This window comes from Ammospiza caudacuta, chromosome 9, assembly GCF_027887145.1.
Source record: "Ammospiza caudacuta isolate bAmmCau1 chromosome 9, bAmmCau1.pri, whole genome shotgun sequence".
Lineage (NCBI taxonomy): Eukaryota > Metazoa > Chordata > Aves > Passeriformes > Passerellidae > Ammospiza > Ammospiza caudacuta.
This window is the reverse complement of record NC_080601.1, coordinates 1156561-1173875: the sequence shown is the minus strand read 5'-3', so window position 1 is coordinate 1173875 and position 17315 is coordinate 1156561. Positions and strand designations below refer to the sequence as shown.

The 17315-nt window shown below is 42.9% G+C and overlaps 1 protein-coding gene and 2 non-coding genes across 7 annotated transcripts in view; all 3 read left to right on the top strand.

Annotated features, from left to right (window-relative positions):
- The window catches only part of CCAR1 (cell division cycle and apoptosis regulator 1), a 32605-nt gene that overhangs the window by 11191 nt on the left and 4099 nt on the right, over positions 1-17315 (top strand). For 3 of the 5 annotated variants that reach the window (XM_058810948.1, XM_058810952.1, XM_058810949.1), the window contains 16 exons: positions 136-250; positions 320-509; positions 2652-2784; positions 3061-3222; positions 3681-3906; positions 4890-5003; positions 5830-5996; positions 6739-6949; positions 7754-7837; positions 8486-8671; positions 10634-10825; positions 11920-12153; positions 12495-12621; positions 14259-14341; positions 14759-14905; positions 15317-15437. In XM_058810948.1, coding sequence (XP_058666931.1) covers positions 136-250; positions 320-509; positions 2652-2784; positions 3061-3222; positions 3681-3906; positions 4890-5003; positions 5830-5996; positions 6739-6949; positions 7754-7837; positions 8486-8671; positions 10634-10825; positions 11920-12153; positions 12495-12621; positions 14259-14341; positions 14759-14905; positions 15317-15437 — 2492 coding nt within the window. The remainder of the gene's footprint in view (positions 1-135; positions 251-319; positions 510-2651; positions 2785-3060; positions 3223-3680; positions 3907-4889; positions 5004-5829; positions 5997-6738; positions 6950-7753; positions 7838-8485; positions 8672-10633; positions 10826-11919; positions 12154-12494; positions 12622-14258; positions 14342-14758; positions 14906-15316; positions 15438-17315) is intronic. The other 2 variants (XM_058810947.1, XM_058810951.1) reach the window with 1 other exon arrangement.
- LOC131561648 (small nucleolar RNA SNORD98) lies at positions 4298-4361 on the top strand. The gene has a single exon (XR_009275096.1). It is a non-coding gene; the product is annotated as a small nucleolar RNA SNORD98 (small nucleolar RNA).
- Positions 5615-5678, top strand: LOC131561649 (small nucleolar RNA SNORD98). Its single transcript, XR_009275097.1, has one exon. It is a non-coding gene; the product is annotated as a small nucleolar RNA SNORD98 (small nucleolar RNA).

Sequence of the window (17315 nt, the reverse complement as noted above, 5' to 3'; positions counted from 1 at the left end):
TGAATTTGGGGGTAGATGCTCTTCCCATAAGCTTTTTTAAAATTAATTTTGCCTACTGTCTCCCATCTTCAAATGAAACATGCAAAAAGCCAAGCTAAAGAAGCCTCTCACACGCATTTTCTGTAACATTTGCAGCGCCGTCAAAGGCAAGACCCCTCAGGTGGGTGACAGGGTTCTGGTGGAAGCCACGTACAACCCCAACATGCCGTTCAAATGGAACGCCCAGAGGATCCAGACCCTGCCCAACCAGGTGGGTGTGGTGCGGGTGCCGGGCAGGGGCGCAGCTGCAGCTCCCCGCTGACCCTCGCTGTGTCCCCAGAACCAGAGCCAGGCGCAGCCGCTGCTGAAGACGCCGCCGGCCGTGCTGCAGCCCCTGGCCCAGCAGACCTTCGGAGTGCAGGCGCAGCCACAGCCACAGTCCCTGCTGCAGGCACAGATCTCTGCAGCCTCCATCACGCCCCTGCTCCAGACACAGCCTCAGCCCCTGCTGCAGCAGCCACAGCAGAAAGGTGCTCCTTCAGTGAACTTCTGGGGGGTCACTGTGGTGGGAGTGACAGGGGGTGGGACAGATGGAGAGCAGAGATCTCTGCAGCCAGGTCAGGAACTTGGGGTTTATTGCAAAGGGCCTGGGTGCAGGGCCCTGCTGGGATTTGGGGTTTATTGCAGAGGGCCTGGGTGCAGGGCCCTGCTGGGATTTGGGGTTTATTGCACAGGGCCTGGGTGCAGGGCCCTGCTGGGATTTGGGGTTTATTGCACAGGGCCTGGGTGCAGGGCCCTGCTGGGATTTGGGGTTTATTGCAGAGGGCCTGGGTGCAGGGCCCTGCTGGGATTTGGGGTTTATTGCACAGGGCCTGGGTGCAGGGCCCTGCTGGGATTTGGGGTTTATTGCACAGGGCCTGGGTGCAGGGCCCTGCTGGGATTTGGGGTTTATTGCACAGGGCCTGGGTGCAGGGCCCTGCTGGGATTTGGGGTTTATTGCACAGGGCCTGGGTGCAGGGCCCTGCTGGGATTTGGGGTTTATTGCACAGGGCCTGGGTGCAGGGCCCTGCTGGGAGCTGCCAGACACAGCTCAGAGCAGGCCCCAAAGAGGGAGAGAGAGGTAAAGAGAGTGGGAAAGAGAGAGAAGGCAAGAGCATGGTAAAGAGGATGAGAGAGTAAAAGAGAGGATCAGAGAGCAAGGTTCCCCTTACAATACCATAAGTCCTCTGTGTTGAATATTCTGATTCTCACTAACCAATCTAGTACAAGATACAAATCCTACAGCATTTACATACAGCCTATAAGAATCATTGCATTACCATACTGTGCTACATTTTAAACCCTAAAAACTCCTCTTTGGGCCCCTTCTGCCAAGCTGGCAGGGTCTGCTCTGACCCTTGGACTGTCTGCAAGCAGAGGGTGTTGTTCCATCAAAAGGGAATTATCTTCAGCCAGCCACACCATTGTTTTCCAGTTGATCGGTAACTGAGGTATCTCAAAGCTTGCTTTCATTTCAATCTCGCTCATAGCTTCCATATTCTCAAAATCTTTTGGCAGGCAATCATATTTATAAGGCTTTCCTGTTTCATCTTCCCCAACAACTCTGGTGCTATGTGGGTGATGGTTATTTTCCTGTTAATCAAAAGGTGGAAGCAATAGCTAAAATAATATGGAGGGGGCTCTGCTGAGTGTTCAGATTGGATATGTCTTCCTGCACCTTTGTGCAAGGCACATTGCCTGCAGTAGCTCAGAAATCACCTGGTTACTGAAGTCCCCATGGACTCCTGTTCATGTTAAGACTTTGTAAGCCAAAAGCAAATTCAGTGTAGTTTTTGTTCTTTCTCAGACAAGTTGGGGAGTTGAAAGTATTAGTAGCAGTGCAGTCCTTCAGCATCTTCTGCAGTTTTCCACAAAATCAGGTTTCACAGTTGTGTTCTTAAAGCTGTTGTTTCTTTGCTTATTAATTTCAGTTAGCCAGGTGGGCATCTGAGAGAAGAAACACTGCCAAACATGGCAAATCTAAAACAAAGGCTGTGAAGTCTCTCAAACTTTGAGTGGCTAAGGAATCAGTGACAGAAATGATAATATTAGGACTGGTCTTAACACAGTAAAAGCAAGGGCAGAAGAACCAAAGCAGAATTGTTTTGCATAAATGCTTACTGCAATTTAATTAGTCCTAATTGTTCATTGGTGTTTAATAACATTTGCTCCACTTAAATCACTTGCTGAAATGTCTCAAGGCAAAGAAATTACCTGCTGAGGGATTGGTGTAGCAGTGTAATATATTGATTTAGGAATATTTTTTCAGGATGCCAGTTGTTTTTATGTATGAATAGCCTTAAAATGAGGATTTCAGTTTTCCTTCGGTAAAATGAGTAGGTACTAGTATATCTGTAATTTAAGTTTTTGGAAAGGCTTAGCTGTTTATTAAGATGAATTCCATGTGCTTAGATTGTATTAGCTTCCACCTCAGGAGGATGCTTTTAACCAATTTCACTTTGATAGAGTGTCAGCTTGCCTCAGTGAAGGAAAGTTTAGTTCTCTTGAGTTTCTTTGGGGGGCTGTTAAAGGATAAATTTAAAATCAGAAAGTGAAGCAGCTGCAAGCAGCAGTGTTTGCCACGTGTAGGTGCTTGCCCCTGTTCTGTATCGGTGCTGTCCATTCTGTTGCAGGCGGTTTGCTGCAGCCCCCAGTCCGTCTGGTTTCACAGCCACAGCCAGCTCGAAGACTCGACCCACCATCCAGATTTTCTGGCAGGAATGACCGAGGTGGAGACCCCATGCCAAACCGAAAGGATGACAGGAGGTAGGTAGGCCAGACTGTGGTGCAGAAAGAGCTTTCCTCACCCAGAGCTGAGCTGCCCGCTCCAGAGTGGGTCAGCAAGAGCCACAAGTGGTGTTACCCTTAGGAATTAGGGAAGAGTTCTTATCTGCTTGAAAGAAAGGAGTTGTGTTATCAGTTTCTCTTGTAAAGAGACTACTGAAACTTCTTCCCTTTTTTGAGCTGTGTCTGACAGTTGTGCTAGACGTCGCTTTGTGTTCCCAGCCCGCATAAACTCTTGCGTTCTGTGTGTTGTTGAAGCCGAGAGCGGGAGCGGGAGCGGCGCCGGTCCCGGGAGAGGTCCCCGCAGAGGAAGCGCTCGCGGGAGCGATCGCCGCGGCGGGACCGGGAGCGCTCCCCGCGCCGCCCGCGCCGCGTGCTGCCCCGCTACACCGTGCAGTTCTCCAAGTTCTCCCTGGACTGGTACGTGTGCGTGCGTGCCCACAGTCTGCGTCATCGTGGCGCCTGTGTGTCTATAAGTGAGGGTCCTGACTCTCAAGCTCTTCCCGTGACCTTTTTTAAGTGAATTTTCCCTTCTTTCTTCCGTCTTTCAATGTAACATGCAAAAAACCTAGCTGGTCAAGTATGTAATGGCTAAGAACCTTGTATGATGAACTTGTTGGAGGTTCTGTGTTGCTTTAGAGTGCTATTGCAAAATAGCTTTATAGCATTGTTTGGTGAATATTCCCTAACATGCAGACCCTGAATGGGAAGAGTGTTTAATTGTTACTTTTTTAAACTTCATCCATGACATTCAAACGTAATATTCTTGGGATGTTATATATCCAGCACCAAACATACAGTGGTTGTATTGCCAGTTAATGCACCTCTTGAGTTAATAGTTGATAATCCTGTATCTTTGCATCCTGCCTGTGTTCCAGCCGTAGCTGTGACATGATGGAGCTGAGGAGGCGTTACCAGAACCTGTACATCCCCAGCGACTTCTTTGATGCTCAGTTCACGTGGGTGGATGCTTTCCCTATGTCTAGACCCTTTCAGCTGGGAAACTACTGCAATTTCTATGTAATGCATAGAGAAGTAGATCCTATAGATAAGAACGCTGCTGTCCTCGATCCACCTGATGCTGATCATCTCTACAGTGCTAAGGTTTGTGTGCTTTTCCACTGACAGCACTATTCTTTAGAAGGTTTTTTATCAATAGGGTGCAAAAGGAGATGTAACTGAACTGAAGACATTCTGCGGCCATTTAAGCAAAGTACAGCATTTTAAAATTTTCAATAAAAAACTAGTACGTAGAGCTTGAAGAATCACAACTGAAATTCCGTTTGTTTTTGTGTTACTAGAGCTGTGCTAAATCTTGTGCTTACAGAGGGCTCTTGCATTGTCTGCACCCAGTTGCAGTGATGTGATTATAGGAAAGAAAGCCAGCTCCTGCAAGGTCTCTGAATGATTTCTTAGGCAATTCATTTTGAGTAGTTAATGGAGTCCTTTTTATTCCTTCAGTACAAACTTGATGGAAAATCTTGAAAGCAAGAAGGAGTGATGATGTTTTAAACCTATTCCATTGCTGAAATAATCTGTGGAAAAAAATAACTGAACTCTTTCTGTGCAGTTTGTGTTATTCTGTTTAGTGGTATTTTTTTTCCTTATTTCCTGTTCATCTCAATATTTATTTTTTTGTTTGAAGTAGATTGAGATCTGTCTTTAGCATGTAATATTTCTAACACAGATTGGTAAAATCTCAGACCTGTTTCAATGACAGACTTCAAATGGAGCAGGTTTCAGGAAAATGTTTTGATAAAGGGGTCTTTTATGCATGATTACAGCCCTTGATGCAGCATATTTTGACATTCACGTAGAGAGAGACTTAACTAACTTGCCTTCTGTGTGCAAAACTTGTAAAGCTCAAGTATCAGACATGCTGGTTTTTGAGTCTGTGCAGAGCAAGAGCTGCCTTTCAGAAAGCTGAGCTTCAAAACACAGTCAGTAACTGAGAAGGAGCATCCTGTTGTATCATACACCTGTTTAGGGTGTAGAGTGACCTCGTTAAGTGTTGGTATGTGTGTTGGTGCTCGTTGTTGATCAGTTGTAGTGAGACCTCCACCAGACTGCTCTGACTTGTCCCACAGGTGATGCTGATGGCCAGTCCCAGCATGGAAGATCTCTACCACAAGTCCTGTGCTCTGGCTGAGGATCCCCAAGAACTTCGGGATGGATTTCAGCATCCTGCTAGACTTGTAAAGGTAAATATGCTTCCATGCCAGACACTTTTGGCAATGAAGGTTGGTTATAGAGCTTTGCTGTTTTTGACAGTAGGAGAGGAGCTGGTAGACAGCTGAATGATGACTTCATTTTTCCTCTGAAGAGATCTAGTTTATATGTCAGTTCTTTCCCACTTATAGGAGCTTCACATTTACTGCTTTGTTCCACTTAGTCAAACTAAAACAATTAACTTCGTTAGCTGCTTTTTACAAGCACTTACTGATTTTGTAAGGGCTCAGCTGTGAAGAGAATACACGTGAAACAACAGTTAAGCAGCTGTTGTGTTAAGTGAAACTTAACCATTAAACTGAAGAGGCTGTAAGTGCTGTGGTGTTTCAGGACAACAGACTTGTTTTGCAGTTAAATTCTAACTTAGAGCACACGGGAATACTTTCATTTATAGGTATGATGCTCTTGTGGTCTCACCTTCTGTAGCTTTTCTTCTTCACCTTTAAGCAGGCTCATCTCTAAACGTGTGTCAGAATTAAGGCACCATTTAAGTTAATGTCTTTTGGGTTAGAAAGCTTTTAACTGCAAAGGGACAAGCCTGTACCAGTAAACAACCTTGATGGAAAATCTTGAGAGCAAGAATGAGTGATGATGTTTTAAACCTATTCCATTGCTGAAGTAATCTGTGGAAAAAAATAACTGAACTCTTTCTTGACTGATTCTCATTTTCAGATTTCAAAGTAATTTCACGGTTTATTCACGGATTTCAGTGTGTGTGCTATGAAATATTCTTTGCACTTTGGGAAAGTGACCTTTTACCCCTAGCAGGGGAACATTCAGAAGCCTCTTTTTGTCTAGTTTTTAGTGGGTATGAAAGGCAAGGATGAAGCTATGGCTATTGGAGGACACTGGTCCCCCTCACTGGACGGGCCTGACCCAGAAAAGGACCCCTCGGTGCTGATAAAGACGGCAATTCGCTGTTGCAAGGCTCTTACAGGGATTGACTTAAGTGTGTGCACGCAATGGTAAGTACTGCATACTGCACTGCACTGCCAGGTTCAATGTAGAAATAAATGCTTGTCTGTTACCAGGACTTAAAAAAACAAAACAAAACAAAAAAGGCTGGGAAAACCCTTTTTTCTTTGTCAACTGCTCTTGGTAGTTCAGGTGAACTACTCAAAGGATGCTCTGTTTGGTAATCAGCTTGATTGGTGCCAACTGTGCTGAATACTGCATTAAGAACTAATTAAAAATTCTGGGTTTATTTTGACATGTTATACTGTAATTTTTTTAATGAATGTGCGTTGAAAATATTTTTCATTTTGTGCATAGCTGGAGAGGATCGTCAAGAGAACTTCATTTCATTATTCTTTTGTTATAAATAAATAGCCGTTTGTTATACAGCCATATTTTCTCTTGATGAGTTTCTGTCCTGCATTAACACTCACTGTGGTTGTACCAATACCAGGAAAGCCTATTGTATGCTAAATTTGAAGTTCTTCCACAACTTCTGTTTGCACATAAAACCTACTTGGGCTGAACAACAAGTTTTATGAAAAGCATTTTGTCGATTTTCCTCCTTTTCAGTCGCGATACCTCTTTACAAGTGTGCCAGAGGAGAAAATATGGCTCCCATAATTTTTTTCTTTAGATAAACCTCAAGGTCTTGCAGCAAAATTTCTTTACTTGATGTGCTACAAGTGATCTAGGCTCTTGAAAAATGTATTGTAGAATTTTTTTTCCAACATGCTTCTTCCCTTGCAACAGGTACCGTTTTGCAGAGATTCGCTACCATCGCCCTGAGGAGACCCACAAGGGGCGTACGGTTCCAGCTCATGTGGAGACAGTGGTTTTATTTTTCCCGGATGTTTGGCATTGCCTTCCCACCCGCTCAGAGTGGGAAACCCTCTCCCGAGGATACAAGCAGCAGCTGGTCGAGAAGCTTCAGGGTGAACGCAAGGAGGCTGATGGAGAACAGGCACTGAACGCTAATCCCTTTTTCTATTTCTGCTTCTCACAGGCACAGGAACACAGGCACAAAATGCACACCACATACTACACAACATACATACACAGGAGGAACATAACTGGTAACAATGACTGGTAAACCAGCTTTCAGCAGTGTAGTGAATGTTGCTTTTGATTTTTATTTCAGCTAGTTCACTAACTGTAAATGTGTATGCTGATATCACAAACGGAATTAAATTGTGCTTACGATGCGCAGACATTTTTATCGTAGACGTAGTTGCTGGAATCTGGGACCAGTTGTTGAGTGAGATTCAGTTTATGAATAGCTGTCTTCAAACATTTTGCCATTTTCTGAAATTTCTAAATTCTCTCTCGTGGCCAGTTCTAATTGTGATATTTGAAATTGAACAAACATTAGTCCGAAACATCTGAATTTCAGGCCATGTGGCTGATCAGCATCTTGGAATAAGGGAAGGTCTGACTGAACAAAGAGTAATTTGGGGCATTTAAAATGTGGGGGAAGATCACCCGCTGTGTGGTTACTGGAGACCAGCAGTGTCTGTGTAACCCCAATATCCTTTGTGGTGTTGCTTATCACCCTTTTGTGTTCCACAGATCTGGCTTGTATTGGCTGAGTGGCACTGTGATCATTTATAAAGTGGTAGAATGTGTGTGTGAACTTGTCTAAATAATAACTTTAGGAGAAGACTATCTGAAACAGTTGTGACCTTGCACAGATCAGCAACAGAATTTAAAAAATAACTGAAATGCTTTCAAGCTTTCTGAAGGATAATTTTGAAATTTTGTTTGTCAGGATGAAGAGGAAAAGGATGATGGGGAAGCTAAAGAGATCTCTACGCCTACACACTGGTCTAAACTTGATCCAAAAACAATGAAGGTAACAAACACTTCTGAAAATTTGTACTTTTTCACTTTTAAGACATGACCTGAAATGCAGCAGTATGTTCCCTTAACTGAGCAAGAAAACTTCAGTAGTGTTCTGCTGAATTTATAGGTACCAGATGTGGTATCACAGTGTGCAGGGATGACTCCTGTATATTGTAGAAAGTGAAAGCAGCTAACTAAATCTATCCTGAACTTTGTACAATTAAGGGGTATTACTTATGGTACATGAAACTGAAAAAGAGTTCTGCTGTAATCTGCCAGATTACTACTTAACTAAGAAATGTGGGGTCTAAAATAGTTTAAAAATTGTACATTTTTGTACAATTACTGCCTTTTTAAACTCTGTCAGGAGACATAATAAAAACTTTCCTTGAAAACAGTAGTAACAATAAACTATTTTACTTTAATAGAATCCTTTCCCTGCCTCTGTGAAAATTTCCCCAGAAAGAAGTTTTTTGTGGAAAACATCAATTTAAATGCAATGGGGTTTTTTGTAACAGTAACTATTAGTGTTTTTCAGCACAAGTTTAAAAGTTCAGTTGACTTTTCAGTGCTGTTGATTTTTACCTCCCTTTCTCTGCTAATCCTGTGTTTTGTGATGTCACTGCCTGGTGCCACTGACAGAATTTTCCTTTGGCAGGTGAATGACCTTCGCAAAGAGTTAGAGAGTCGAACCCTCAGCTCCAAGGGACTGAAATCCCAGCTGATAGCTCGGCTGACAAAGCAGCTCAAAGTAGAGGAGCAAAAAGAAGAGCAAAAGGAGCTAGAGAAGTCTGAGAAAGAAGAGGAAGAGGAGGAGGATAGGAAATCTGAAGATGATAAAGAGGTTAGGATTTGGACATACTTGGTTTAAGTCCTAAGTACATATGAAATACATTAAATATTTGTATAAATATGTATAAGCACAAAAGGTAGAGGTATGTGCCTACTTCTGCTGGGATTTTGTTATTCTCAGGTGACTGTACTGGGAACTCTTGCTGTACCTTGAGCTGCTGAATTGGGAAGAGCTCTTGGTCAGTTTGAATTATTTTGTGTCAGCCAAATCAGCTCAAATGTGCCGCTGCACTAAGGGTGTCGGAATTAATGTTTGACCTTAAATCTAAGGAAAAATAAATCCAAGCCTCCTGAGAAAAGCCATGCTCAAGATGAGTGAACACACTTAACACTACCTTAACTCCTTAAACCTACATGAAAAGCAGTTTTAGTTCTGTTTGCCTCTGTGTCTCACAGTCCAGCTTCTTCATGTGGCAGATGGTTTGCTTGGGTTTGTTTGGGTTTGTTTTCCTTTGTTATAAAGCTTTAATGTTTGCTTTTGGGTACTTGCTGTGTATTGGAGTTTCTCAGTTTTGTGGTTTGTAGTTGCAGTGCCTGTCTGGTTTGCTTCTTCACAAAAATTGACAAAATCTGTGCAATGAGGCCAAAGCTCAGCCGCAGAAAGGGGGCAGAAATGTCTACAGAATGGCTTGTGCTTTAGTTGCTTTTAAACCTGCCTTTTTGTATGTTTCCTGCTAACCTGTATGGGGTGATTGGAAGTTTGATTTTTTTATACATCTCTGTAAACCTTGTTGAGGGAGGAAAGGCCATGTGCTTGCTAATTCTGTCAGCTGCTGCTGCCTTTTCTCACAGCTTGGATGGGATTCAACTAGCTTGGGTTTCTTGCCACAGCTTTCTTTAGGATTGAAGGGGAGCTGTGATTGTGCTGGCTTTTTATGAAGCACAAGCTCTGCCTTGACTTTGTTTGTAGTTAGGAGACTTCAGCATTTGTCTCTTGGCAATCAGTAATATGGTGGCATTTTACATTTTGTAACCCTTCATTTCATTTGCATCAGGTATATCTATAGAGATTGCATTTCCCATAATCAAGAGTTAGATAAAATGTCATCTGTAGCTGTTAGAGCTGTCTTGGGTGTCTTTGGAGAGGTGAGGTATGAACCTTTCTCTTCGTTTGTAAGGAGCAAACACCTCTCTGTGCTGTACAGCTGTGTGTTCCTTCCAGCAGCTTGGGCTTTCCTTTGCTCAGGAAAGCAGCGAGTCCCAAAAACTCATGTAGAGGCTGAAACTTCAGTTTTGGAGTGTGATGTTGGTTTCTAGGATGAGGTGAGAGATGAGGAATCTGACTCTGTGTTCTCAGAAGGCTGAGTTATTATTTTATGATATTATATTGTGTTATGGAATGTATATTATGTTATGTTGTATTATATATGTTATACTATACAGTATAATATAGTGTAGTATTATACTATATTATTATACTTATATACTATACTATATAAGTATATATTCTATTCTATTAATATAATATAATTCTATTATACTATATTATACTATCCTGTATTATACTATATTATACTATCCTATATTATCCTATCCTGTACTATACTGCACTATACCTAGTGTAGTATATCTAGTGTAGTCTATCTACTATATTTTATATTATAGAATGCTATACTAAAACTATACTGAAGAAAAAGAAAGATACAGACAGAAGGCTTAACAAGAATGATAATGAAAAACTTGTGACTCCTCAGAGTCTGGCACAGCTGATGGTGATTGGTCATTAAGTAAAAACAATTCACATGGCACCAATCCAAGATGCACCTGTTGGATAAACACTCTCCAGCCGCATTCCCAAGCAGCCAAACACAGGAGCGGCAATCAGATAATTGTTATTTACATTTTTCTCTGAGGCCTCTCGGCTTCCCAGGGGAAAGCCCTGGCGAAGGGATTTTCCCAGAGCACGCGCAGTGCCGTTGGAGCGTGCTCCACCCGGCTGTGCTGTCCCTTGCAGGAGGAGGAGAGGAAGCGGCAGGAGGAGCTGGAGCGGCAGCGGCGCGAGCGGCGCTACGTGCTGCCCGACGAGCCGGCCATCATCGTGCACCCCAACTGGGCGGCCAAGAGCGGCAAGTTCGACTGCAGCATCATGTCCCTGAGCGTGCTGCTGGACTACAGGCTGGAGGACAACAAGGAGCACTCCTTCGAGGTGGGGACGCGCTCTTAGCTCTTCTTGTTTCTCTGGAATCGTCCTGTGAAGGTTCCTGAGTTGCCGCGGCTTTGGTGCATGTTACGATAGGAATGCACTCGCTGCGTGGCATCCGGAGGAACACACAGGTTTTCGGATAAAGTTGTGTAAGGATTCCACGTTCAGAGCAGGTAGTAACAAATCTGACACTTGATAAAATTCTGATATGGTGGGAGTTTCTGAAATTGCACCTTCTCGGGGATCTCTGGGTCAGGATGACCCAGATGTGTTAGGAAGTCTCTTTTCCCAGCCCAGCGACCGAAGGAGGAGTCAGGATTCTTCTGTTCTGCTTGTCAAGGTTGTTTATTTTCTGTTATCTATAACATTCTTTCCCTGACCCACCAAGGTCTGTCCAGCAGGTCGGGTTGAGGCACACTGACACTTGGAGCGTTATCTTTTTATACTAAAAACTACCTGTCCATTATTAACAATCATTTTCCAATACCCATCACCTATGTTAGACAGTGTATTATCTTTTTATACTAAAAACTACCTGTCCATTATTAACAATCATTTTCCAATACGCATCACCTATGTTAGACAGTGAGTGTGTTATCTTTTTATACTAAAAACTACCTGTACTTTATTTACAATCATTTTCCAATACCCATCACCTATGTTAGACAGTGTGTTCCTACTCTAAACCAATCCAAAAGTGCCACCATCACCCAGAAGATGGAGGCTAGGAAGAAGGAGAAAGAAGGACAAGGCACACCCAAATCCCTCCATCTTGGGACCCTGAGCCCCCATTCTAAAAACTCCAAAATTCTGCTTTTTCACCCTGTGACAAACTAACTAGAATTCTACTCAAACTTTTGTGGCTTGCAGACCCTCATATAAGGTTGGTTATTATTTCCATGGGTCAAAATCAAAGGCACAGGGGTCTTGGGCTCTGTGGCAAGATCTCTGATTCCCCTGGCAGGGGCTGGAGCCATCCAGGGCAGCCACAGGGATATCCTGGGTTCCAACAGCACCTCAGAGCTATTTTATCATAATCATACAAGTTTTTAATACATGTTTGAAAAGTTTTTGTCACTTTTCTTCTTTGTGTGCAGGTATCATTGTTTGCAGAACTCTTCAATGAAATGCTTCAGAGAGATTTTGGTGTCAGAATTTACAAAGCACTGATTTCTCTCCCAGAGAGAGAGGACAAAAAGGACAAAAAAAGCAAAAAAGATGAGAGAAAAGAAAAGAAAGAAGAAAAAGATGATGAAACAGATGATCCAAAACCTAAAAGAAGAAAATCTGGAGACGATAAAGATAAAAAAGAAGAGAGAGATGAAAAGAAGGTCTGTAGTTAGTTCATGTGCAGTCTATCCTGTTTGGATAAATTTTAAAGTGTTTCTATTTCTATTTTACATTGCTCCTTTCAGAAATTCAGCTCTTGTAATGTTAGTTAATTGATTTGACTTCTTGATCTATTTAAATATGCTTCAATTATATTCAGTAATTTAAAATTTTTACAGGTGTATTGGGAGTAGTATTTTAACATTCAGCTGTATCATATAAATTTGTATTTGTGTTCTTAGGTGACTTATGTATGTATGTATGTATGTAATGTAGGCAAATTTTGACTGGCAGTAAGGGTTTTACTTTGCTGGGTTTTGATTCTGACTAGATAAATGTTTAGGAATTTTTGTTCCAGAGGGAAGATAAAAGGAAAGATGATTCTAAAGAAGAAGAAGAAACGGAAGAGGACAATAATCAAGAAGAATATGATCCAATGGAGGCAGAAGAGGCTGAAGATGAAGATGAAGGTATCTTGAACTATGACTTTTGTGACCTTTAACATTTTTTTTTATCATCACTGATTATGTTCTTTCAAGCTGGAGAAGGCACTGGAACTAGACAATTCAAAATTGCACTATTAAGCTGATTTTATTCTGGGAATTTTAACCAGTTCTGTATCAGATGTAAGTACCTTTAGGCAGGCCCTGTATGAACACAGTGACTGTGAGCTGGCTGTGCTGCTCCAAGCAAGGCATGCATATAGAAGTGGTTTTATTTTTTTCAGAATGCAGACCTCTCGCAGCTCCCATTGAAGTCAGTAGGAGATGTGAGTATTCAGCACCTCTGAAAAACCAAACCACTTTTACATGCCTGACTTGCTGCTCCTCAGTTCTGGAATGCCATCCTGGCTGTGGCTAGGACACAGTGCAGCGTGGGTGCTCTGCAGCCCATGGTACAGGGGCTTGGTCTTGGCTTGCTGGAGCTGTTAGCTGAATGAACAGGAGAAGGGTCCGGAGGGCCCTGCAGGCAATGGCAGCAGCTCTTCCCCTGCTCAGGGGGTCAGGAAGGTGTGAAACACCCTCTGTGCTTTTTGGTTTGACTTTGGGGCAGTTGCCTTTCTGTGCAGAGGTTTTGCTGGGCATGGTTTGAACTGCAGTCCCAGCATTTTCAGTTGTATTTTTGGCAGAGTTCTGCACCAGCCTTAAAGAGCTGATGCTGATCTGTGGTTTCCAGAATAACTCCTATTTCTTACAATTTATCTGTAAGAGTGGCCTGGGCTTGTCTGTTCTGTACAAGTGCTGCTGCTGCTTCCCAGAGTCTGTCCTTGTCCCATTCCCAGTCAAGAGTTGCTGAGAAAACCCAACAAGCCTTGGAGGTGCAGGAGAAAGCAATTGGTTCTCAGAAAAGGGTTGGTAAAATTAGCCAAGCGTTGTAATACGTAGTTTTTCCCAAGTTTTCCTCACAAGGAAGGTGAGCTTAAAGCTAAACTTGGGACATGATTCTCTGTCCCAAGACTTGCATGGAAGGTGCAGAGCTGCATGCCATAATCCATCCCAGCAGTTGGTTCATTTCTATCTCTCTTTCAGTCTGATTTTTCTGTACTGCCTGCCTTTAGATAAAAAACCTGCCATTTTTAATTCACATGTAATAAGTGATGTGATCTGTAACTTCCTGGAGAATTTAAGTCATAGGAAGAGGCATCTCTCACTCAACATGAGTCTAAACATGTGGTTTTAATTACATTGTGTATATGGGTTTTATTGTATGAAATATTTGAGAGTAAATAATACTGAATTTGAATAACCATAGCTGAGTGCAGACTCTGCCAAGCCTCATTAGGGAGAATTGTGGTAATTTCCTGCACACCACTGAAATAGATGGAGATGTTGGCAGCACTCAGTTTGGCCTAGTTTGCATTTGTTTCAGCTCTGCTGTCCTGTGTGTGAAACAAACACAGGGAAAAAATTATAAATGGCTTATGTTAAAATAAGAGAAAAATCAGAATTTAGCAGCGCTCACTTGAATGCATTTTTAAATTATTTTTCAGGGAAGCATATTGCAGATGTTTGGGGGTTTATGTGACTTTTATAGTGGCAGCATGTATTCTGGTGATGGTTATACAAGGGTGTGCTGTGGTATGCTGAATTTTCTTTCTGTTTTGCAGATCGGGACGAAGAGGAGATGAACAAACGGGAGGACAGAAAAGAGGGAAATAAACATTGCAAAGAGAGGGCATCCAAAGATAAAGTAATTAACAGCTTTCTTAACAACTGCACACACCTCGTTGGGGTGTCCTAATTGCAGCTTAGCTTTATTTTTATTGTAAGAGCTGTTTTCCGTTTGAAAGCAGCTGTTAAGTAAATGATTGAGGACAGAGGGGATGTTTCCTATTTTATAATTAGGTTAATTCTATGTCCACGTTTTACATACTAGCATGAACAAAAGGAAATTGTGTCTACCAGCTATTACTATCCATTGTGATGTATTTCTTCTAAATACTGAAAGATTACTTTTCATATATAGCTTAAATTAGTCTTAAATAAAGTGATCTAAGTAGGTAATTGATAGTAATAAACAGAGAAAAAACTTTTGTTAGGTCAGAAGTTGGTATATTTTTGGAATGATATTTTAATTCCTAATGATGCCATAATCACTTTTCTCTAGGAGAAAGACAAGACCCAGATGGTGACTGTTAACAGGGATCTCCTGATGGCTTTTGTTTATTTTGATCAAAGTCATTGTGGATACCTGCTGGAGAAGGACATGGAGGAGATCCTGTACACTCTTGGACTTCACCTGTCACGTGCTCAGGTTTTGTGTACTGCTAAAAACCTTTCCAGATGTTACAGGACTGGTTTAACTGGGATAAATGTAATTTAGCTTCTGCAGGCTTTGCTTGCATACCTGATCTCTTATTTTTATGCAGCCACTTCATATTTACAATGAAATAAGAGTTTAGTCTTTTGTAAATTGACTGGGAGTGAAAAGGTGAAGTTTGCAGTTTATAATATGCCCATACTGTATATGTAGCTTTTGTCTCTAAATTGTATTTATTCTTTTCTTATTTTTATTCTTATTATTTCTTATTTTTGCATTTTAAGCCCCAGTATGTTAAAATTCAAAAAGCTGTGCAATTTCTTTTAAGTTTTCCAAGCTAAACCATTCTTGTTTAGGTAACAGGATGTCTGGGTATTAAATAATTATTCTTTCCATGTGTTGTAGGTCAAGAAGCTGCTCAATAAAGTAGTGCTTCGAGAATCTTGCTTTTACAGAAGACTAACAGACACTTCTAAAGATGAGGAAAACCAAGAGGAGTCCCAAGAGCTACAGGAAGATATGCTAGGTGGTATTATTTTTTTCCCCACAAACTTCCAGAGAGTTATTTCTGTGTGATAATGAGAGTTCTGAGGTACTTGGTTTCTTGCAGAAACTAATTGAGCCAGTTTAGAAAAGTAAATCCTTGGCAGTTCAAAAGTAACAGGGTTTTTTGTGCTTCCAACACATAATGTTGCAACTCTAGGATAAATCTTAATATCTTGGAACAGGAAAGAGGACAGAGGTTAATGTTCAATATTGATGAACAGCATTCCTTGTTACTAGTTTTGAAGTCAGGAGGCTCAGGGCTGCAGGTAGTAGAGTGGAGCCTGAGTTTTGAAGACAGTTCCTGCAGGAAAGAGGCACAGAATGATGTCTGGAAAGAGAATGCTGCTTTTTGGCAGGGGGGAGAATTGGGGTCAGGAGAAGAAGACAAGTGTGAGGGATAGAGCAGCAGTCTTGAGTCTGTATTTGTTCTCCTGGAGGAGTGTCTGGGGTTGGTCTCTAGGATGATGCTGTGGCATTCAGGATAGAGCAGCACTGAGAACTGTCTGAGGTTGCTCTCTGGAATGACCCTGTGGTTATTTAGGACAGAGCAGCAGCCTTGGGTCTGTTTGTTCTCCTGAGCAGTGTCTGGGGCTGCTCTCTGGAATGACACTGGTATTGAGGATAGAGCAGCACTGAGCAGTGTCTGGGGCTGCTCTCTGGAATGACACTGGTATTGAGGATAGAGCAGCACTGAGCAGTGTCTGGGGCTGCTCTCTGGAATGACACTGGTATTGAGGATAGAGCAGCACTGAGCAGTGTCTGGGGCTGCTCTCTGGAATGACACTGGTATTGAGGATAGAGCAGCAACCTTGAGTCTGTATTTGTTCTCCTGAGCAGTGTCTAAGGTTGGTGTCTAGAGAATGATACTGTGGTTATTGAGGATAGAGCAGCACTAAGAAGTGTCTGGGGCTGGTCTCTGGAATGACACTGGTATTGAGGATAGAGCAGCACTGAGCAGTGTCTGGGGCTGCTCTCTGGAATGACCCAGTGGTTATTGAGGATAGAGCAGCACTGAGCAGTGTCTGGGGCTGCTCTCTGGACTGACCCAGTGGTTATTGAGGATAGAGCAGCACTGAGCAGTGTCTGGGGCTGCTCTCTGGAATGACACTGGTATTGAGGATAGAGCAGCAACCTTGAGTCTGTATTTGTTCTCCTGAGCAGTGTCTAAGGTTGGTGTCTAGAGAATGATACTGTGGTTATTGAGGATAGAGCAGCACTAAGAAGTGTCTGGGGCTGGTCTCTAGGATGACCCTGTGGTTATTGAAGGTAGAGCATCATTGAGGTGTCTGAGGCTGCTCTCTGGAATTATGTGGTTATTGATCACAGAGCAGCACTGAGGGGTGTCTGAGGCTGCTCTCTGGCCTGACCCTGTGTTTGTGGAGCACAGAGCAGCACTGAGGGGTGTCTGAGGCTGCTCTCTGGAATTATGTGGTTATTGATCACAGAGCAGCACTGAGGGCTGTCTGAGGCTGCTCTCTGGCCTGACCCTGTGTTTGTGGAGCACAGAGCAGCACTCAGAGGTGTGTGAGGCTGCTCTCTGGAATTATGTGGTTATTGATCACAGAGCAGCACTGAGGGGTGTCTGAGGCTGCTCTCTGGAATTATGTGTTTGTGGAGCACAGAGCAGCACTGAGGGGTGTGTGAGGCTGCTCTCTGGCCTGACCCTGTGTTTGTGGAGCACAGAGCAGCACTGAGGGGTGTCTGAGGCTGCTCTCTGGCCTGACCCTGTGTTTGTGGAGCACAGAGCAGCACTCAGGGGTGTGTGAGGCTGCTCTCTGGCCTGACCCTGTGTTTGTGGAGCACAGAGCAGCACTGAGGGGTGTCTGAGGCTGCTCTCTGGCCTGACTGTGCCCTCCCC